Below are 22,625 nucleotides of genomic sequence, written 5' to 3' on the forward strand. Positions count from 1 at the left end.
CTTACCAAGTGAATCCCTGTCAGGGCACATGTGGGAGTCTGTCTCTGCCTCCCCTCCTCTCACTAAATTAAAAAAAAAAAAGATAAACTGTTTTTAATAATACTCCTCCCTACAACAAAAAAATAAACGAAAGGTACACCAACTAAAAGTGCTTATAGCAAATATGATAGGAAAAGGGTAATATGTTGATTTTATGAGCCACATAGTTTGATAACAAGATAAAAAGCTCACAGAAGAGGAAACAATTAAAAAACAAAGGTACTTAAAAGGTGTAGTAATCAGCAGCAATCAAAATATATTACACAGCTACTATTTTTAGCTAGTTAAACCCAGTAGGATAAATTTTAATGTATTTACAGATGCTCATTTGTTTTTAAACGATGTACTACTCAGTGCTGGTGATTTAGACCTTGCTGGTGATCACTCTATATTAACTCAGCCCTGTTGGAAAGCCATTTGTCCACATTTATTAAAAGCTTGAAAACCATTGGGAGCCTGTTTTAGTCCTAGAGACCTAAATTTTAAAAAATGTAAAGGAGAAGTATTATACATGAAGATATTTGTTGGAGTCATTTATAATTAAAAGCAGTCCAGCCTGACCAGGTGGTGGCGCAGTGGATAGAGCATCGAACTGGGATGCAGAGGGCGCGGGCTCATCTGGTTTGAGCAAAGCTCACCAGCTTGAATCCAAGGTCACTGGCTCGAGCAAGAGGTTACTCAGTCTGCTGAGGGCCCCCGGTCAAGGCACATACGAGAAAGCAATCCATGAACAACTAAGGTGTCACAAGGAAAAACTGATGATTGATGCTTCTCATCTCTCTCCCTTCCTGTCTGTCTGTCCCTATCTATCCCTCTCTCTGACTCTCTCTGTCTCTATAAAAAAATAAAAAAAATAAAAAATCAGTCCAGATATCAAACTACAGAGGAGCCATTAGGTAATTCAGATACGTCTTTTGATGGAATATTTTGCAGCCATCCATTGTAAGTGATACTAAGGAGAGGCTACAGTATGGACAAATGTCTTAAAATATATTAGAAGTTATATACAAAATAATAAGTTCAAATTATTCTAATTTTCTACATGCCTTTGGAAAAAGGAAATGGGTGGAAATATTAATGATGTGTTTTGTCGTGAGATGTTTGGGGTGATTTTAATTCTCAGAAAAGAAAATTGAGTGTTTTTAGACTGCCAGAAACATCTCATGAGGGGCTGGCAGCCTCCCAGCCCTGCTTCCCTACACGGTGCCAATAACTCAGGCAGGCACATGGTTTTAACATAGCCAGGCCGTCCACACACGGCTGCAGCGGGGACTGTTTACACCCTGTCTTCAGACAGGAATCCTTCTGCAGTTTTTTGTGCTTACCTTGAAGTAGAACATCAGTTGAAGCACCAGGTGTGTGAAAACACCAGACAGTCCTTTAGGGGCCTATCCACTTCGTTCAGGAGGTCAGACCGCCGGCTCTGGTGCCAGCTCTGGGGTCCTGGGCTCCCAGCCTCAGCTTCCATCTCCTGCCTTGGGACGCCAGCCAGGAGGACTGGGCACTGTGTCTCTGGCCTGGCTATCGTGTTTTTTGTGCACGGCTTGCAGCTCACGTTAGGATCTGTGACTTTTGCAGTGTGATTTGTTCATCCAGGAGGGGGCCCGCCTAGGAAGAACCCCCGCTGAAGTTGTTTCAACTTGTGACATCACCTTTGCCTGTGTGTCGGATCCAAAGGCGGCCAAGGATGTAAGGATCCCCTCCCTCCCCTCAGCGTCTCAGATTGTGGCCAGGAAAGCTGGCCGGCCTCCTCCCCTTCTCCCCTGCACACGGAGTGAGTGTCTGCGTATGGGGGGTGGAATTTCCCTTCTGGGGGCCATCTCCCATTGTGAAGGGTGTTTGCATAAATCGAATACAGATTTCTTTAATTCAGAACAAAGAATGTCAGTGGCTAGGATCCCTGAGGTCTGTGCTGAACTGGTCTGTGGTGTATTCTTGTTAAGCTGGAAGCTTTGTGACTGAGGGCTTTTGGTCCATGTGCCAAGTTCTGTGTTTATCACTTGTATGTTTTAATAGTTCAAGTGCAACCTTAAAGGAAAAGAATGTTCAAGTTTAGTAGTCATTTTGTTAAACTAGTAACTAGTTTAATCCAAGTAAATTAAAAGAGGCCTCCAAACTTAAGCACTGAGGTACCATCTTTTAAATGGGAAGTTTTTAATAAAAAGGAATATTCTTTTTAAAGATAAATGGGAACATACTAGAAATACTTGTCTTTCCTTTGCTTATTTAGTTGTTCTTCCTTTCTCAGCCTTAGTATTTATTAGCTCCTAATCAGGAAATGAGCTAAGAAAGGAAACGGGTTCTGACTTAGGTCTGAAGGGCTGCTGGGTGTCTAGCCAGCGGCCTAGGCTATTGCTTCTCCCTGTGTCCCCACAGCTGGTGCTGGGCCCCAGCGGTGTGTTGCAAGGGATCCGCCCCGGGAAGTGCTACGTGGACATGTCGACAGTGGATGCTGACACAGTCACCGAGCTGGCCCAGGTAGCAGCCTTGTTTGGGCTGGCCCTCCAGCATCCTTCTGGTTGGAGCCCAGGCTGACCATGCAATCAACTATGGGCAACTTGGTTACTCTAAAGCCAAAGCCAGAGAGAAGAGGAGAGACCACTAGCCTGTCTTCACTCTCCACCTCCAAAGAATGGCTGAAGTCAAGGGAGGGCCGTGTCTGTAGGGTGTATGGTCAGCCAAGCAATTGGCACAGCCACGTTTGGTTATCTTTGGTCTTTCTAAGAAATTCGGAGTAAATGGGAGCTTAGGAGGTGAGCCCAGCCTCTCTGCTGCATGTGAAGTAGGTGCCTGTTGGAGGACAGTCTGCTGACCCTCCCACAGCATTAGTCTAGCACCATGGCTTTGGGGGCCTTGGTGTGGAGGGTTACTTACTCCCACCCAAGGACACTCCTTGCTCCCAACCTCAGACTGCTGGGAGAGGCAAGGCCTCCAGAAGCTGTGACTTTCCTTTCCAGGTGATTGTGTCCAGGGGGGGCCGCTTTCTGGAAGCCCCGGTCTCAGGGAACCAGCAGCTGTCTAATGATGGGATGTTGGTGATCTTAGCAGCCGGAGACAGGGGCTTATATGAGGACTGCAGCAGCTGCTTCCAGGCAATGGGGAAGACCTCCTTCTTTCTAGGTAACATATCTGCCCACCTGTCTGGCCACATCCCCTCTAGACTGCACTGATGACAACATCAATCCCGCACGGCCTCTCTGCCTGGGGCCCCCGTGGGAAGGTTTCCTTTGACTTGCACAGTCAGTGCCTGGAAGGAGGAAGAGCCAGAAGGGTCAGAGCCAGTTCTTTCGGGGGCAGGTGAATGGGGCCTTCCCTGGGTGTAGAGGTGGGTCCAAGTAGGGATGAGGGTGGGCAGAAAGTCACTGCCTGTGGGATTCTTGGGAAGTGACCATGATTCATTGTCCTGTGCAGGTGAGGTTGGCAATGCAGCCAAGATGATGCTGATAGTGAACATGGTCCAGGGGAGCTTCATGGCCACCATCGCTGAGGGGCTGACCCTGGCCCAAGTGACAGGCCAGTCCCAGCAGACACTCTTGGACATCCTCAATCAAGGACAATTGGCCAGCATCTTCCTGGACCAGAAGTGCCAAAGTAAGTTGCTTTTGGCCTCTTTTCTTGCATTTTATTTTTGTTACAGCTGAGGAGCTGGTCAGACAGCTGTCACAGCTGTCTTTTCTTCAGGGGCTTATGGGGCTTGAAAGATGCACCCTCTCCAGTCAGTCCATGCACCCAGGTAGAGAAGGTCCGGAGACATGGCAGATGAGATTTGGGGGTACAGTCTGGGAACTTCTCTTTTGGGTGTGTGAGTGAAGGGGTGAGCGAAATGCTAGGTGTTGAGCCCTGATGGTATTGCAGGTGATTTCTTATTTAGGATCCTTCTAATTCTTCTGATAAGTGGCTTTCTGTCCTCAGATATTCTACAAGGAAACTTTAAGCCTGATTTCTACCTGAAATACATTCAGAAGGATCTTCGCCTAGCCATTGCGCTGGGCGATGCTGTCAACCATCCAACTCCTATGGCAGCTGCAGCCAATGAGGTAACTAACTGCAAGAGCCAGTGGCACAAGTCCCAGCAGCCTTCCCTTGTTTTCTTCTATTCCTTTCCTCTACTTATTTTGGCTTTTCTTTGCTCTCTGATCTAACCTCTCAGGATGGCATGTCAGGTTCTTGATTTTAGATCAGCATTAAAAGTTGGACGCTTCCTTCGAAGCCGTGCTTACTTCCCTGTGATAACTTCAAAGTTTATCAAATACTCAGGGTTTTCCTAGATGTCTAACAGTTACTGATTTCTACTGTATCTCTTTTGTGGTCAAAGAATATGCCTTGTATGATTTTTAACTCTTTCAATTTATGTGGACGTGTTTTGGGGCCCAGCAGACGGTCTGTCTTCCTGGGTGTGCCATGTGCCCTTAAGAAGACGGTCCTGCAGTTGTTGGGTGCTGTGTTCTGCAGGTATCAGCCGGGTCAGGAGGGTTGGTGCCAGATCATCCTGACAGACCTTTCCTCTGGTTCTTTCAGTTGCTGATAGAGAGATAATTAACATCTCCAACTGTGATTATGGAATTGTCTGTTTCTTTAATTCTGTACATTTTCCTTAATGCCTTTGAAACGCTTGTTTATTATGTTTTCCTGATGAATTTGCCCTTTTACCATTGTTATGAAATGTCTTGATCTCTGTCTTGAAATCTGTTATCTGATTTTTGTTTTCTTTTGTTTTGTTTTTTGTATTTTTCTGAAGTTGGAAACGGGGAGGCAGTCAGACAGACTCCCACATGTGCTGACCGGGATCCACCCGGCATGCCCACCAGGGGGTGATGTTCTGCCCATCTAGGGCGTCGCTCTGTTGCAACCAGAGCCATTCCAGAGCCTGAGGTAGAGGCCATAGAGCCATCCTCAGCACCGGGGCTAACTTTGCTCCAATGGAGCCTCAGCTGCGGGAGGGGAAGAGAGAGACAGAGAGGAAGGAGAGGGGGAGGGGTGGAGAAGCAGATGGGCGCTTCTGTGTGCCCTGGCTGGGAATTGAACCTGGGACTCCTGCACACCAACCCGACGCTCTACCACTGAGCCAACCAGCCAGGGCCTTTTTTTTTTTTTTTTTTACAGAGACAGTCAGAGAGAGGGATAGACAGGGACAGACAGGAACAGAGAGATGAGAAGCATCAATCATTAGTTTTTCGTTGCGACACCTTAGTTATTCATTGATTGCTTTCTCATATGTGCCTTGACCGTGGGCCTTCAGCAGACCGAGTAACCCCTTGCTTGAGCCAGCGACCTTGGCTCCAAGCTGGTGAGATTTTGCTCAAACCAGATGAGCCCACGCTCAAGTTGGCAACCTTGGAGTCTCAAACCTGGGTCCTCGGCATCCCAGTCCAACGCTCTATCCATTCTGCCACCACCTGGTCAGGCCTGTTGTCTGATATTGATGTTGCTACTACAGCCTTTTCATGCTTACTGTTTTCATGACACATCTTTTTCCATCCATTTACTTTCATCCTGTATCTTTAAATTGTCTTTTGTCAACCATTTATAATTGGAGCTTGCATTTTAATCCATTCTAACTATCTGCTGATTAATGGCAGTGTTTAATCATTAACTTTTTTTAAAACTTTATTTTCATTTACTGATTTGGGAGATGGAGGAAGAGGGAGAGGGAGAGAGAAAGAGAGAGAAAGAGAAACACTGACTTGTTGTTCCACTTAATTGTGCATCGTTTGGTTGCTTGATCCCCTGACTGGGGATCAAAGCCGCAACCTTGGTGTATCGGGATGATGCTCCAACCAGCTGACCTGCCCATCCAGGGTCCATGAACATTTTTTAATTACATTTATTAAGCACCTACTCCGGCACTTTTTTATATGTTTTTATTCATTGTTTTTATTGATTTGTGAAAGAAAGGAAAGGGGAGAGAGGAGAGAGAAACATCCATTTGTTGTTCTACATATTCATGCATTCATTGGTTGATTCTTGTGTGGGCCCTGATCGGGGATATAACACTCAAGTGTGACGTCTCATGACCACACTCTAGCCAGCTGAGCCACCAGCTAGGACCTACACGTGTACTTTTTGGAAACAGTTTTTTAGCGGTTCAGCTTTCTTATCTCAACCTGATAGAAATGAAGTCTTTTTTAAAAAAAGAGCTGAGCAGCCTGACCTGTGGTGGCGCAGTGGATAAAGCATCGACCTGGAAATGCTGAGGCCGCTGGTTCAAAACCCTGGGCTTGCCTGGTAAAGGCACATATGGGAGTTGATGCTTCCAGCTCCTCCCCCCTTCTCTCTCTGTCTCTCCCTCTCCTCTCTAAAGATGAATAAAAAGAAAAAAACAAAAAAACTGGGGGGGAAAAAAAAAAAGAGCTGAGCAGTATTAGTCTTTACCATCGAGCTGCGATAAAAACATTTCATGAAGCACAAATATTAATTTATTTAGGAACTGTAGTTTCTGGTGTTGTAAATTGATACACATTTTCATTCAAGTTAAATACAGGTCTCAAATGGCTTATTCCAGAAAAAAAGAAAAAAAACACAGTACTGCTATTTTCAGACCTGCCTTTTTGTTGTCATTTATTTATGTATTTGGCAAGGGAGAGACAGACAGGAGAGGAAAGAGAGGGAAGCATTGACTCATAGTTGCGGCACTTCAGTTCATTGATTGCTTTATTCTCATGTGCCTTGACCAGAGAAGCTCCAGCCAAGCCAGTGACCCCTTGCTCAAAACAACCGCCTTGGGCTTCAAGCCAGCAACCTGTGGGCTCAAGCCAGTAAACATGGGTCATTATCTATGATCCCACGCTCAAGCCAGCAACCTCAGGGTTTTAAGCCTGGGTCCTCAGCATCTTAGGTCAACACTCTATCCACTGTGCCACCATGTGGTCAGCTTCGTATTAATTTTAGAGGGGGGGGGGGGGCGGGAGACAGACAGGAACATCCATCTATTCCTGTATGTGCCCTGACCTGGGATGGAACCAGCAACCTCTGTTCTCTGGTAGACACTGTCAACTGAGCTATCGGGCCAAAGCAGGCAGACCTGCCTTTTCATAATTTATAAACATCTGTCCCTAAATTTCACATCTTCTGTTCCTTCCTTGCCTGAATATCTCAGAGTACTTATTTCACCCTTTTAGTTTGCAGTTCTGTATAATTTCAGATTTCTCTTGTGGGTTTTTTCTTGGCAGTAGATTCCTCATGTATTTTGTCACTTATTTACTGATGCTTTTGTCTTTAACTATAGTTATTTTTTCATTTTGTTTTTAGCAAGGGAGAGGACAGACAGGAAGGTAGAGAGATGAGAAGCATTAACTCATTGTTGCAGCACTTTAGTTGTTCAATGATTGCTTTCGCATACATGCCTTGACCTGGGGGCTCCAGCTGAGCCAATGACCCCTTGCTCAAACCAGCAACCATGGGGTCATGTCTGTGATCCCAGGCTCAAGCTAGTGACCCCAGACTCAAGCTGGTGAGCCCACACTCAAGCCGGCGACCTCAGGGTTTCAAACCTGGATCCTCAGTGTAGTGTCCCAGGCTGACGTTCTATCCACTGTGCCACCACCTGGTCAGGCTAGCTGTAGTTACTTCTGAAGGGTCTGTGTGTGGCTTGCATTGAAAGCATTTCTTTGTGAGGTACTTTCCGACTTGCCTCTATCCTCATTTATTACCTAGAAACAGACATATTGGTTAATGGAAAGTAGCACTTTCTGGCCATTTGCTTGGATAGTGTGACTTAAGCTCTCTACTGATTGGATCTTCAGGTTACAGTTCTTTGACATTTAGTCTATCTTGAAGTCTGTTGTGTGAAGTCAGAGCTACCTGAATAATACAGTTTATTATTTTTTATATAGATTTTATTTATTCATTTTTATTAGAGAGAGAGAGAGAGAGAGAGAACAGGGGGAGGCAGGAAGCATCAACTCCCATATGTGCCTTGACCAGGCAAGCCCAGGGTTTTGAACCGGCAACCTCAGCATTCCAGGTCGACGCTTTATCCACTGCGCCACCACAGGTCAGGCCAGTTTATTATTTGATCGCTGTTTCTCCCTTGTGGCTTTTGCTTGTTCCTCCTTTCTTGCCTTCTTTTTATTTGAATATTTTTTAGAATTCTATTTTAGATATCTATTAGCTTTTTTTTTTTTTTTTTTTTTTTACAGGGACAGAGAGTCAGAGAGAGGGATAGACAGGGACAGACAGACATGAACGGAGAGAGATGAGAAGCATCAATCATCAGTTTTTTGTTGCGACATCTTAGTTGTTATTGATTGCTTTCTCATATGTGCCTTGACCGCGGGCCTTCAGCAGACCGAGTAACCTCTTGCTCGAGCCAGCGACCTTGGACCCAAGCTGGTGAGCTTTTTGCTCAAGCCACATAAGCCCGCGCTCAAGCTGGTGACCTCGGGATCTCAAACCTGGGTCCTTCCACATCCCAGTCCGACATTCTATCCACTGCGCCACCGCCTGGTCAGGCCCACTGTGTATATTTCTTACCCACCGGTTGCAAGCTAGGATTAAAGACGCTCTATCCATTGCACCACCGCCTCGTCAGGCTCTATTGACTTTTTAAAATTGATTTTTAGAGAGAGGAGGAGGGGAGAGAGAGAAACATCAATTTATTGTTCCATGTTTTTATGCATTATTCATTGGTTGAGTTTTGTATGTGCCCTAACTGGGGTTGTACCCTCAGCCTTGGCAAATTGGGATGGCACTGTAACCAACTGACCTACCCAGCCAGTACCTCTGTTGGCTTTTTAATGCTGCATTATTTTTCTTTTATGTTGACTCTAAGAATTGCCATATGCATTTAACTTCGGTGTCTAAAGTTAATGTTCACTGCGGACAGATCCGTTTCCCTCTCTGTTCCTCATCCCTTGAGGCAGGGTTTCTTTTTCTTTTTTATTTATTTATTTATTTATTTATTTATAGCAGAGACAGAGAGAGAGTCAGAGAGAGGTACAGACAGGAAGGGAGGGAGATGAGAAACATCAATTCTTCGTTGCGGTTCCTTGGTTGTTCATTGATTGCTTTCTCATACGTGCCTTGACCAGGGGGTTACAGCAGACCGAGTGACCCCTTGCAGAAGCCAGCGACCTTGGGTCCAAGCTGGTGAGCTTTTGCTCAAACGAGATGAGCCCACGCTCAAGCTGGCAACCTTGGGGTCTCAAACCTGGGTCCTCCGCATCCCAGTCTGACACTCTATCCACTGCACCACCGCCTGGTCAGGGCAGGGTTTCTTAAACAGAGCATTGCCATTTTATTGTTGGAATTGCCCTTCGCATTGCAGGATATCAACAGCGTTCCTGTCCTCTCCCCACCAGGTGCCAGCAGCACCCCCATAGGAAATGTATTCAGATATTACCAATATCCCCTGAGGGGCAAAATGCCCCCAGCTTGAGAACCCCTGCTGTAGGTTACAAATGTCCTATGTGTTGTAGCTGTCCTTATTTTAAACCCACCAGATAGTGTTGAAATGTTTTTGCTATAAGTAGTAATATATTTTAAAGAAATTAAGAGGAGCCTGACCTGTGGTGGCGCAGTGGTTAAAGCGTCGACCTGGAAATGCTGAGGTTGCCGGTTCAAAACCCTGGGCTTGGCCCTGGCCGGTTGGCTCAGCGGTAGAGCGTCGGCCTGGCGTGCGGGGAACCCGGGTTTGATTCCCGGCCAGGGCACATAGGAGAAGCGCCCATTTGCTTCTCCACCCCCCCCACCCCACCCCACCCCCGTCCTTTCTCTCTGTCTCTCTCTTCCCCTCCCGCAGCCAAGGCTCCATTGGAGCAAAGATGGCCCAGGCGCTGGGGATGGCTCCTTGGCCTCTGCCCCAGGCGCTAGAGTGGCTCTGGTCTCGGCAGAGCGAGGCCCCGGAGGGGCAGAGCATCGCCCCCTGGTGGGCAAAGCGTCACCCCTGGTGGGCATGCCGGGTGGATCCTGGTCGGGCGCATGTGGGAATCTGTCTGACTGTCTCTCCCCGTTTCCAGCTTCAGAAAAATAAAAAAAATAAAAAAAAAACCCTGGGCTTGCCTGGTCAAGGCACATATGGAGTTGATGCTTCCTGCTCCTCCCCCCCTTCTCTCTCTCTGTCTCTCTCCTCTCTCTCTCTCTCTCTCTCTCTAAAGTTAATAAATAAAATAAAAACAAAAATTAAAAAAAAAGAAATTAAGAGGAAAAATAATTTTATAATTTTTCTAATTCACAATTTGAATGCTTTCCATTCCTTTTAGAAGAATTTAATTCCTATCTGGTATTATTTTCTTCCAGCTAGGAGAACTTGCTTTAGCATATTCTGTAATGCAGGTCTGCTGGCAACAATTGTTTTTCTTCCATCAAAAAAGGTCTTTATTTATCCTTCATTCTGAGTTGACAGCTTCACCGGAGCTGTAACGGATGCACAATTATGGTGGCTCCCATTGTATTTTTTTTTTTTTTTTTTTTTTTTGTATTTTTTTCTGAAGCTGGAAATGGGGAGAGACAGTCAGACAGACTCCCACATGAGCCTGACCGGGATCCACCCGGCACGCCCACCAGGGGCGAAGCTCTGCCCACCAGGGGGCGATGCTCTGCCCCTCCAGGGCGTCGTTCTCCCGCGACCAGAGCCACTCTAGCGCCTGGGGCAGAGGCCAAGGAGCCATCCCCAGCGCCCGGGCCATCTTTGCTCCAATGGAGCCTTGGCTGCGGGAGGGGAAGAGAGAGACAGAGAGGAAGGAGGGGGCAGGGGTGGAGAAGCAAATGGGCGCTTCTCCTATGTGCCCTGGCCGGGAATCGAACCCGGGTCCCCCGCATGCCAGGCCGACGCTCTACCGCTGACCAACCGGCCAGGGCCTCCCACTGTATTGTTAAAAAAAAAACAGAGTTGCAGGTTCGATGCCCAGTCAGGGCACATACAGGAAGCGACTAGTGAATGCGCAACTAAGTGGAACAACAAATGAGTGCCTGTCACTGTCTCTTTCTTTCTCTTTCTGCCTCTCTAAAATCAATCTATAAAAAATAAATAAGCCTGATCTATGGTGGTGCAGTGGATAAAGTGTCGACCTGGAAATGCTGAGGTCGCCGGTTCGAAACCATGGGCTTGCCTGGTCAAGGCACATATGAGAGTTGATGCTTCCAGCTCCTCCCCCACTTCTCTCTCTCTGTCTCTCCTCTCTCTCTCTCTCTCTCTCTCTCTCTCTCTCTGTCTCTCCCTCTCCTCTCTAAAATGAATAAATTAAAAAAAAAAATTTTAATTTAATAAATAAATTTAATTAATTAATTAATTAAATGCCACTGGCCATGTGGGGGAGGAACCTTGTATCAGGCTGCATTTCCTCATGACTGGATACCATCCTACCCTTGTCAAACAATGGCCTTTAATTCTGTTCCTACTTCTTTATATTCACCTAATATCTCCAGGACAGCTCTTTTTTTTTTTTTTTTACAGGGACAGAGAGACAGAGAGAGAGGGATAGACAGGGACAGACAGACAGGAAAAGAGAGATGAGAAGCATCAATCATCAGATTTTTGTTGCGACACCTTAGTTGTTCATTGATTGCTTTCTCATATGTGCCTTGCCGCGGGCCTTCAGCAGACCGAGTAACCCCTTGCTCGAGCCAGCAACCTTGGGTCCAAGCTGGTGAGCTTTTTCTTTTTCTGCTCAAACCAGATGAGCCTGTGCTCAATCTGGCGACCTCAGGGTCTCAAACCTGGGTCCTCTGCATCCCAGTCCGATGCTCTATCCACTGCGCCACCGCCTGGTCAGGCCTCTGGGGCAGCTCTTAATTGCCAAGCACCATACTAGGCTCTGGGGACAGGTTGGTGTGCATTTTAATGGAAGGAGACACAAAATAAGCACATAAGTATTTTTTTTTTTTTTTTTTTTATTATTTTTTTTCTGAAGCTGGAAACGGGGAGAGACAGTCAGACAGACTCCCTCCCGCATGCGCCCGACCGGGATCCACCCGGCACGCCCACCATGGGGCGACGCTCTGCCCACCAGGGGGCGATGCTCTGCCCATCCTGGGCGTCGCCATATTGCGACCAGAGCCACTCTAGCGCCTGGGGCAGAGGCCACAGAGCCATCCCCAGCGCCCGGGCCATCTTTGCTCCAATGGAGCCTTGGCTGCGGGAGGGGAAGAGAGAGACAGAGAGGAAAGTGCGGCGGAGGGGTGGAGAAGCAAATGGGCGCTTCTCCTGTGTGCCCTGGCCGGGAATCGAACCCGGGTCCTCCGCACGCTAGGCCGACGCTCTACCGCTGAGCCAACCGGCCAGGGCAAGCACATAAGTATTTATTTATTTATTTTATTTATTATTTTTTTTCTGAAGCTGGAAACGGGGAGGCAGTCAGACAGACTCCCGCACGCGCCCGACCGGGATCCACCCGGCACGCCCACCAGGGGGCGATGCTCTGCCCATCCGGGGCGCCGCTCTGTTGCAACCAGAACCATCCTAGCACCTGAGGCAGAGGCCACAGAGCCATCCTCAGCACCCAGGCCAACTTTGCTCCAATGGAGCCTTGGCTGTGGGAGGGGAAGAGGGAGACAGAAAGGAAGGAGAGGGGGTGAGGTGGAGAAGCAGATGGGCGCTTCTCCTGTGTGCCCTGTCCAGGAATCGAACCCGGGACTTCCGCACGCCAGGCTGACGCTCTACCACTGAGCCAACCGGCCAGGGCCCACATAAGTATTTAAACAAATAAGAATCTCAGGTGGTCAGAAATATGAATAAAATAGAACAGAGTAAGGGGATAGAGGTGACCCGGGTCAAGAGGCACAGCACTGCTCTGGGTGAAGTGGGCAGGGAAGGCCTTTGGGAAGTGCGTCCTATGCAAAGGAAGGGGCAAGGACAGTAGCCCAGAGAATAACATGGGACGTCCTTGGAAGTTCTTCAGCAGGAAATTATAGTTCTAATTACTGAGAGCACTGAACCCTGCCTCTGTGCTGGCACTCTGAACACTATACAGCCCTCCTTCCACTTAAGCCTTGCCAGACCCTGTTACCTTTTTCATAATATCAAAAAGCATTGACTGGGCCTGACCAGGCGGCGGTGCAGTGGATGGAGCGTCGGACTGGGGTGCAGAGGACCCAGGTTCGAGGCCCTGAGGTCGCTAACTTGAGCGCAGGCTCATCTGGCTTGAGCAGAAAAAGAAAAAGCTCACCAGCTTGGACCCAAGGTCGCTGGCTCGAGCAAGGGGTTACTCGGTCTGCTGAAGGCCTGCTGTCAAGGTACATATGAGAAAGCAATCAATGAACAATTAAGGTGTCGCAACGAAAAACTGATGATTGATGCTTCTCATCTCTCTCCGTTCCTGTCTGTCTGTCCTTCTCTCTGACCCTCTCTGTCCCTGTAAAAAAAAAAAAAAAAAAAGGCAGTGACTGGGACCCTTTGTCCAAGGTCAGGCCAGTGAGTGAAGGAGCCAGGAGTCACACCTAGACAGCCTGAACTCCAGAACCTGCCTACCTGGCCACATCTAGAACCACATCCAGGAAGCAGATTCATGTCTTTAAGTCACCTGTGTGGTCAGAGACTAAACCTATCTAATTTTTTCTCCAGGTGTACAAAAGAGCCAAGGCACTGGACCAGTCTGACAACGACATGTCTGCCGTGTATCGGGCCTACATACACTAAGTCCCCAGTCCCCCAGTTTTCCCTCTGACCCCCTCTTCCTCACACGGGGTTGGGGTCCTGGGGCTTCACTCTGGACCAGTCCACCTGTCTCCATCTCCTTTTATACAGACTTTAAGACTTGGCCATCAGCACAGCACACAGCATTACTCCTCCCCTGAAGGTCCTGGGAATGGGAGAGGTGTCAGCAGGATTGGCCTGTGGCAAAGCTCTTGAGCTGGGCACTGGCCTCCAAACCAGGTAGGCTGTGTGTTCACACACACACACACACACACCACTGGCTTTTACTCCAGGATAGAAGCTGCCCAGAAACTGCTGCCTGGCTTTTTCTTCCCATCGAAGCTTGTCTTATCTCAGATCCCTTCCAGTCGAAGAGCTAGAATCAGCAGTGAGAAATGGAAGCCTGCCCACTGCTTCCCTCGGAGCAGAGGTGGTGGGCATGTCCACGTCCCCTCTGGATTCCTTAGAGAGGCTCTGGACCAAGATGAACCAGCACAGACTAAACAGAGTAGCCTGTGGGCCCTCCAGCCTCAAGTGACCAGTTGATGAGGATTGTCATGTTTAAGCTACCAGCGTGCAACCAACTCTCCAGAAATGCCTTTGTGAGCTGAAAAGATACGGCCAAGTCAAGACAGGGCTCTGCATGTCCGGGGAGAGCAGCCATCAGCCTGTAGGTGAGCGTCACGGAAGCCTGCACGCCTTGCTGCTCCTCAGCACTCATCCTGGAAGTCGCCATCACCCCGAGCCCTGGGCCGGAATCAGACAGACTTCCTTGTTTGGATGTAGGGGGACTCCCTCCTCAGTAGGCTGTTTTAGTATTTAGATTTGCATTCCAACCCTTGGGAAGGGCTCCTGAGGGCGGCTGGTGAGGAGTGAAGAGGGAAGGAGATGGGCTTCCTCCTGTTTCCGTTACGCCACAGACTTCCCCTAGTCTTGAAGAGCCAGAGCCACTCTGCCCTGACAGTGTCCACCTTCTGCAGCCTGTCTGTCCCCGCACAGGTCCTCTGCATGCCCACCTCTCTCCACTCTCCTCCCTTTCCCCTTTTCCTCCCGCAGAGACAGTATTTCTTCCTGTCTGTCCCTTTTGCCCAGACCCAGCCTGACCAACAATGACCATTTCTTAGGCTCAGCTCTTGACATGGAATGAGTGTCTCCCTTCAGCCAGCAGCTTGGTCTTCAGTGCTTCCAGGGCCCTGGAGGTCTATCAGGAGGGAAAAGGAGGACTGGGCCTGACTGAACCTGAACTAACTGACCCTCAGAGGTGGATCCAAGACATCCTTGAGGACCTTGTATTTCTCCTTGGATAGGGGACCATAGGGGCTTGAAATGTGGCATAAGAACAAGGAGAAGTCACCTAAAGGATCTCAGTGTTGTCTTCCTCTGCATGGGTTGAATTTTCCAAAGTCACATTTTGCAGGTCATCATTTATAGTGAATATATAATTATATATATAAAATGAGGTGGCCACACTGGTGTGGGCCCCTCCCTCTCACAAACTTGGCCCTTTCCCACTGATCAGAACCCAAGTTATGGGATCTCAGAAGATAGGGAAAGGGCAGGAAAGATGCCTGTGGGTTTGGGCACAGTTGATTTCACTGGGATTTTGACTCCTTTTCTGTCTGAACACAAAGCCTGTTATAGTCCTAGCTGGACACTGGGGGGTGGGAGCGGGGGGGGGGGGGGGGGGGGGGGAAGATGCTGTAATGAAACTGGTTAGTCAATGTTGTCTTAATATTGTTGACAATTCTGTAAAGTTCCTTTTAAATGAATATTTCTGTTTAAGCTATTTCACCTTTGTTTTGAAATCCTTCCCTTTTAAGGAGAAAATGTGACACTTGTGAAAAAGCTTGTAAGAAAGCCCCTCTTCTGCCACCTGTTTTTTTCCTTTAAATGACAAATCTGGTAATTAAGGTTGTGAATTTTTATTTTTGTTTTGTTTTTAATGAACATGTCTTTCAGAATAGGATTGTGTGATAATGTTTAAATGGCAAAAACAAAAAACATGATTTTGTGCAATTAACAAAAGGCTACTGCAAGCAGAATAAAACGTTTCTTGGTAACACAACTGTAGCTGATTGCCTTGCAGTGGCTTGTGCCCAAACTGCCCGATTTCGGAGCCCGAGGGAGAAGGGCGGAGGATTAAGTTAGCAGGACAGCGGCCTTATTGAGTGCGCCCGGGGCTTCCTCTTGGGCCAACGGAACCAGAGGGCGGCTGGCCAGGCCGAGCCGAAGCAGGCTACCCTGTCGTCCAATCGCCGGGTGAAGCCATTCAGCCGGCCAATGGAGCGCAAGTGGAGCAGGGTCCCCATCAGAGCCCGGAAGAGGCGGGACAGGGTCCGCCGCTCCAGCCGAAGAGCAACTGTGAAAGCGGTGTCCGCAGCGGGTGCCGGTGGCGTCCCGCGCGAGCCAGCGCCGGCAGGTTCGACAGGTTCTTATGGCAGCTAGCCTGCTTCCATTCCGTCTGCCGTGTCAGGAGCGGAGGACGGGGCGGGCAATAGCCAATCGGCGGAGTGGGGAAGTTGTTCGAAGGCGGGACTGGTTCCCACAGCCAATCGGAGGCGGGGGTTGGGTTCAGGCGCTGCGTACCGACCAAGCGGCTGGCGCTGACAGCTGGCCGGAGACCCTGCTGGGCGGTGAGCCGTGGCGATGGCGACCGCGATGGCAGCGACCGCGGTGGAGCGGGCAGTGCTGGTGAGGCTAGCGGGCGGGCCGGTGGGGCGTGGTGGGGCGGCGGGTCCGGGCGGCTGACAGTGGCTTGTCTGGCAGGAGGAGGAATTCCGCTGGCTGCTACACGACGAGGTGCACGCTGTGCTGAGACAGCTGCAAGACATCCTAAGGGTAACGCATCGCCGGGCGGCCGCCGGCCTTTGCGCGGGGCGGTCCGCCCTCCCCAGATCCCCTGGTGCGGCTCTTCCCCCGGCCGCCCGCGCCTGCCTCCCTAGCGCCTGTTTGTACACGACGCTGGGTGTTTGGACGGAGCTTTGTGGTCACTGAACGTGAATTCTTGTCGGGGTCGCCAGCAAGTAATTACCCGATTCCACAGGCAGCTGTGTGAGCGCCGTGGACCTGGGTTGAGCCCCGGGGTCCGGACGGGGTAGTCCGTTTTTGAAGCACTGACATTTAATCTGATATCGAGGACCCCAGCACTGTCATAGCAGCCAAGCACTCAACCTCTCTGGGTCTCCCTTTCATTTGCAAAGATGAGGTAACAGTACCTGCCTCAATGGCTGTCGGGAAGATAAGCCAATGTTCAGGCATGGCCTGGTATGGCCAGAGTTGCGGGTTGCCATGACTACCGTAGTTCGCTGATACTGTTCCTCACACCCGAGCGCGTAAACCAAGCTGGGAGACTGTTCCTGTTTTATCCCCGTGTTGGGTACAGTGGGTGCCCAGGGAATGTGGAAGGAGCAAGTATCGGTTTGGGTAAGACCTGAAAGGCCGCGGGGGAGGAGCCAGAGCGGGGAAGGTGCCCTGGAGGCATGGGTAGGCTGTTTCTGTGAGGCCAACCCAACTAGTTCCTCCCTTAGCCAACCTGGGAGTGGGGCTTCTGGAAGGAGCACCGGCTGGATTGAGTGAATTTAGCCCGGCTCCCCTTTGCCCCACAGGAGGCCTCTCTCCGCTTCACTCTGCCAGGCTCAGGCACAGAGGGGCCTGCCAAGCAAGAGAACTTCATCCTGGGCAGCTGTGGGTGAGCCCTGGCTAGGCAGAAACCTCTGGGATGAACGCCTTTGCCAGTGGGGGCATGGAGGGGGGGACACCTGGGTTGGAACATCCTATGACACACAGCCAGAAGCGGCCCACTGGGAGGGCTGGGTGGTAGGAGGGATCAGCTACGGACCCTGCTCTGACTGCTACGTGTTACAGCACAGACCAGGTGAAGGGCGTGCTGACTCTGCAAGGGGATGCGCTGAGCCAGGCGGTGAGTTTCTGACCCCTCTACCCTTTCCATGTTGCTAGAGAAGCATGAGGGCCTCCTGCGTATCTCAGCTCTGCTACTGGCCGGCTGTGTCACTCTGGGTAGGATCCTTGACCATTCTGGCCTCAGTTCCCTTATTGGTAAAATGACAACCACCCCCAGCCTCCTCATGAGATTGGCATGTGGTTTCAGTGAGAAGTGCGGGAAGGGGATGCTATGTACGTGGCCCAGCCCAGAGTCTGGGCCCAGCAAAGCATGGGCATTGGCAGGATTAGGCTGGCCCCAGATCAAAGTGGAATCAGTCAACATCTGAGCTCTATCTGCACCCAACCGTGTGCCAGGTGCCAAGGCGTGGGGGAAGGTCCCTCTCCTTCATGGGTGGGTGTTCGGTCCACTGGCCAGTGCAGATGTTCTCTGCCTGCCTACAGCCACACGCCTCCCAGCTGAGGCCACCTTCCTCTTTCTTGGCCTCTTTTCCCTTTCATTTCTTTGTGGTTCTTCTTGGTCCTAAGTTCCTGTTTCCTAACATCCCTGTTCACCGCCCAAATGGCCAAGGTGTCAGGAGTCCTTTCTCCCACTCTCCAGGAGTGGCTGGGGCTTAAACCGCCTATTTCAGCCCTTCGCTCAAAGACGCAGTGGGGCAAAAGCTAAAGGGCATCCCTCTGCTCAGCTTATCCCACTCTTGCCCATCAGGATGTGAACCTGAAGATGCCCCGGAACAACCAGCTGCTGCATTTTGCCTTCCGGGAGGACAAGCAGTGGAAGCTACAGCAGGTAACCAGGGCTCAGGCCACACGAGCAGGCGGGGCTGAGGCCTCCAGGGCCTAAACACCCAAGATTTGCTGCCACCTCAAGGCTGGTCCGATGTTTCCTAGCAGTGAAGATGGGATGGGCGGGGCCTGAGGCTCCAGAGCCTAGCCTTATAGGAGGTGGAGAACCTGTCTGTACTTCCCCAGGCCCCAGCCATAGCCACAGGAATCCCTCCTGAACGCATCACTCCCAGGGGATTCCCATGGTTCTTGAGGACAAAGTCCGTACTCACTATCAGTTCCAATATGACTGGGCCCCAGCCTTTACTCTCCTCAACTTGTCCCTCTGCCTGAAGTCCTCTCCACCAGCTTTTCTCATCACAAGAATGATGAGTGTTGCCTGACCAGGCGGTGGTGCAGTGGATAGAGCATCGGACTGGGATGCGGAGGACCCAGGTTTGAGACCCCGAGGTCGCCAGCTTGAGCGCGGGCTCATCTAGTTTGAGCAAAGCTCACCAGCATGGACCCAAGGTCGCTGGCTCGAGCAATGGGTTACTCAGTCTGCTGAAGGCCTGCGGTCAAGGCACATATGAGAAAGCAATCAATGGGCCCTGGCCGGTTTGCTCAGTGGTAGAGCATCAGCCTGGCGTGCAGGAGTCCTGGGTTCGATTCCCGGCCAGGGCACACAGGAGAAGCGCCCATCTGCTTCTCCACCCCTCCCCCTCTCCTTTCTCTCTGTCTCTCTCTTCCCCTCCCACAGCCAAGGCTTCATTGGAGCAAAGTTGGCCCAGGCGCTGAGGATGGCTCCATGGCCTCTGCCTCAGGCGCTAGAATGGCCCTGGTTGCAATAGAGCAACGCCCCGGATGGGCAGAGCATCGCCCCCTGGTGGGCATGCTGGGTGGATTCCGGTCGGGCACATGCGGGAGTCTGCTGTCTGACTGCCTCCCCGTTTCCAACTTCAGAAAAATACAAAAAAAAAAAGAAAGCAAACTAGTGATTGACGCTTCTCATCTCTCTCCATTCCTGTCTGTCCCTGTCTGTCACTGTAACAAAACAAAACAAAAAAAAATGAGTGTCAACTCAAGAGTTACCTCCCTGAGACCTTCTCCACCCCCACTTCATCACCCTGTCGATTTCCTTGTGCAGGTCTTGAGGTCTGTGATTTTGTGCCTTCACTGTTAGCATCTGTCCTCCTTTATAAAGTGAACTACGTGAGGCCAGAGACCAAGCCTGCCTGTCTATGCTGTGTGCCCAGCTCCCAGCCAGGGCAGGAAGCTAACAGCTGTGGGGGAGGGGCCAGGCAAGCAGCACCCACCCACCCCTACCAGGATGACTGTCCCTCGGAGTGGGAGCCCAAGACTGTGACTGCTCCGAATCTGGCACCTCTCCCTGCCGGTGCCCAGCCCACTGACCACTCAATAGGCACTGTTTTCAGATCCAGGATGCCAGGAACCACGTGAGCCAAGCCATTTACCTCCTTAACAACAGGGATGACAGCTACCAGTTCAGGACAGGAGCAGAAGTCCTTAAGGTGAGTTACCTTCAGGGACTGGGAGCCAAATTCCCCACACCTGGCCCTGGGAACTCTGCCCCCATGTCCTTAGGTAGAGCTGACAGTTGACCCTTCACCTCTCCGTGTAGACATGTCCGTCCAGCCACGATCAAATGGCTCTCAGCCCAAGCTCCAGAGTCAGACCTGGGTTCTGATCGCAGGGCCTCCACTCTAAGTTGTGCAACCTTAAGTCACTTGGCCACTCTGTCCCTCACTATTCTCCCCTGTAAAGGGGGGACAAGGTTTAATGACTACCAATTGTGATAATGCAGGTCAGTGGCCCCTAGTAGTACTCAGTCAAGAGTGGCTATTAGGAGTAGTACCAGCAGTAGGAAAAAACCCTTGTAATTCACAAAGTCAGTTCACAAAGCATGGAGGGAAGACCCGCGTCTGCGTGCCCTGGGCTTGCTGTGTGTCCTCACATGGTTCCCCTATCCTCCCTGGACCGCTGACTCTTCAGATGAAACTTGGAAGTGGATGGACTTAAGGTCCCTCCCACCACTGTGACTGCCCTGGGGGGTGTAAGTTGTAGCGTAGCTCCCATGCCTCCACCCAACAATCTGCCTTTCCTGGGAGCCAGGTCCTCCTAGCGCCCACAGCAACAGCTGGGAGCAGTGGAAGCTGGCGCTCTGAGGGGTCCAAGCCAGGGCTTTGCTCCGTGATAAAGGAAAAGGGTGAATTCTAGATGGTTCCATTGTTCACTGGCTATGTGACCTTACCCCATCAGAGCCTCACTTTCTTTACCTGTGAAGATGGAGCTGGTGCCTGTCTGAAGGCACCAACTCAGTTGTCCAGTTGTTTCTTCCATGAAGCCTTCCGTTACCCCTTGCCCCCTAGCTAGATCAGGGCCCCTTCGAAGCTCCTTCACGGCCTGAGCCACCATCCACCGTGCCCCTGGGACTAACTCCTGACATCTCATTCCCCACTGGACCAGCCCCCGGGACCCCGTGCAATGAAACCCCCCAGACAGGGGGTCCACTGAACGGTGTCTTCCCCTCCTCCCCCAGCTGGAGCAGAGTTACTGCATTTGTAACAAGTTCCCCACTTTGAGGGGGTTCAGGCCCTGAGACCAGGACCACCATAACTTAGTCACAGCCTGATGCTGGGGTGCGGGGACGGGGTCAGGACGAGGCCCCGCTGCCTCGCAGCCGCAGCAGCTGTGACCAGCCCCCTCCCTCCAGCTGATGGACGCCGTGATGCTGCAACTGACCAGAGCTCGCAACCGACTCACCACGCCGGCCACCCTCACTCTGCCTGAGATTGCTGCCAGTGGCCTCACGGTCAGTGCCCCAGGCCAAGAGAGCGGGTCCCCTAGAAAGGGACGCAGGGGTGGCAAGGGGCCCTGGAAGCCCCAAGCTGTCATCAGCAGGAGCTCTATGTCTATGTATATGCACAGTTTTCTGAGATAGAGTCTCCAGCTTCCATCCTGTGTCCCCCAAATACATCACCCCTGATCTGAGACACTGGTTCCCAAGCCCAGCAGAGCAGAAGTTACCCAGGGCACCTGGGAAGAGTCTGGATGCCCCAGTCCATAGTCCATAGGCTGAGGGCTGAGACCCCCCCAGGTGGCTGTGGGGGCCTCTGCTGCTCCGCCCTCACCCCACTTTCCTGCCTGCCCCCCAGCGTATGTTCGCCCCTGCCCTGCCCTCCGACCTGCTGGTCAATGTCTACATCAACCTCAACAAGCTGTGTCTCACCGTGTACCAGCTGCACGTCCTGCAGCCCAATTCCACCAAGGTGAGCAGGACCCCGTCAACCCCCAGCCCCCCACCTCGGCCCCACAGGCCCGTGCCCTGTAGCCCCAAGGGCCTGACTGGGTCTAGTTCTCTTTTGCCTAGAACTTCCGCCCAGCTGGAGGCTCCGTACTGCACAGCCCCGGGGCCATGTTGTAAGTACACTGTTGGGAGGGTGCCCTCGAGTGCCCTCTGCAGCTCAGGAGCTGGGGAGCTCAGGTTCCTGCCCTCTCCCCACAGTGAGTGGGGCTCCCAGCGCCTGGAGGTCAGCCACGTGTACAAGGTGGAGTCCGTGATCCCGTGGCTCAATGACGCCCTCGTCTTCTTCACCGTCTCCCTGCAGCTCTGCCAGCAGCTCAAGGATAAGGTGGGGGCCTGGGGGTGGGGGTCTGGGCCAGGCCATCGTCTCAGTCAGCTGGGGCCAGCCGGGCAACAGGATATTTAGCCCCTTCATTTTGGGAGGATTCCAAGGGCTCTCATCACACCTCCAAAGCACCCCCAAATCTTAAGGTCTTTTGTAATTTCCACACACTGGGCACTGGGGCTGCTGGGCCACAGTGCCCTCTCCCTGACCCACTGTCCTTGGATGACCTTGGAATCTGACCTGAGTCACTGGGGCCAGGACCACCCAGGCAGCACTGCTCACCACGTCCCCCCCACCCCCTAGATCTCCGTGTTCTCCAGCTACTGGAGCTACAGGCCTTTCTAAGCAGAGCACCCGAGAGCCTGTTCCCTGAGAAGCAGCCCCTAACCCAAGGTGTCCCTGTCACGTGGGCCAGAGCCAGGACCAGCTGTACGGGCAACTTCCTTTCCTCCTTGCCTGTCCTGTCTGTCCCATTTGCACAAACGGGAGTGAACACTGGAACCTCTGGGAGGAAGGAGGCTGACTTGCTTTTTGTTTTGGATGGGGGTGGATCAGGAAGGTGGGGTCAGGAGGTGGCCCATTTTCCCAGCCCTGCCCTTTGGACTCAAGGTGGAGCCCAGCCCAGGGCTCTCCTTCCTCCCTGCTTTGCTGCCTGCCTGCTGAGCTGCCACCAGGGTGGTGCGGGGCAGCCTACTCCCCCT

At 51.3% G+C, this 22,625-nt stretch overlaps 2 protein-coding genes across 3 annotated transcripts in view; both read left to right on the plus strand.

Annotated features, from left to right (window-relative positions):
- Nucleotides 1-15,679, plus strand: part of GLYR1 (glyoxylate reductase 1 homolog) — a 47,512-nt gene extending 31,833 nt beyond the window's left edge. Inside the window, exons 11-16 of one of the 2 annotated variants that reach the window (XM_066382678.1) lie at nt 1,618-1,728; nt 2,416-2,517; nt 2,997-3,159; nt 3,451-3,630; nt 3,952-4,076; nt 13,538-15,679. In XM_066382678.1, coding sequence (XP_066238775.1) covers nt 1,618-1,728; nt 2,416-2,517; nt 2,997-3,159; nt 3,451-3,630; nt 3,952-4,076; nt 13,538-13,612 — 756 coding nt within the window. In that variant the 3' untranslated portion in view covers nt 13,613-15,679. The remainder of the gene's footprint in view (nt 1-1,617; nt 1,729-2,415; nt 2,518-2,996; nt 3,160-3,450; nt 3,631-3,951; nt 4,077-13,537) is intronic. The other variant, XM_066382679.1, reaches the window with a different exon arrangement.
- Nucleotides 15,680-15,819: 140 nt separating this feature from the next.
- On the plus strand, nt 15,820-22,581 carry ROGDI (rogdi atypical leucine zipper). The gene is made up of 11 exons (XM_066382681.1): nt 15,820-16,300; nt 16,376-16,447; nt 17,215-17,297; nt 17,474-17,528; nt 18,219-18,299; nt 19,711-19,806; nt 21,009-21,107; nt 21,451-21,564; nt 21,666-21,715; nt 21,801-21,927; nt 22,228-22,581. Exons 1-11 carry the CDS (start codon nt 16,256-16,258, stop codon nt 22,267-22,269), a joined length of 864 nt encoding a protein of 287 aa, XP_066238778.1. The 5' UTR covers nt 15,820-16,255; the 3' UTR covers nt 22,270-22,581.
- The last annotated feature ends 44 nt before the right edge of the window (nt 22,582-22,625 follow it).

Source organism: Saccopteryx leptura, chromosome 4 (assembly GCF_036850995.1).
Source record: "Saccopteryx leptura isolate mSacLep1 chromosome 4, mSacLep1_pri_phased_curated, whole genome shotgun sequence".
NCBI classification, from domain to species: domain Eukaryota; kingdom Metazoa; phylum Chordata; class Mammalia; order Chiroptera; family Emballonuridae; genus Saccopteryx; species Saccopteryx leptura.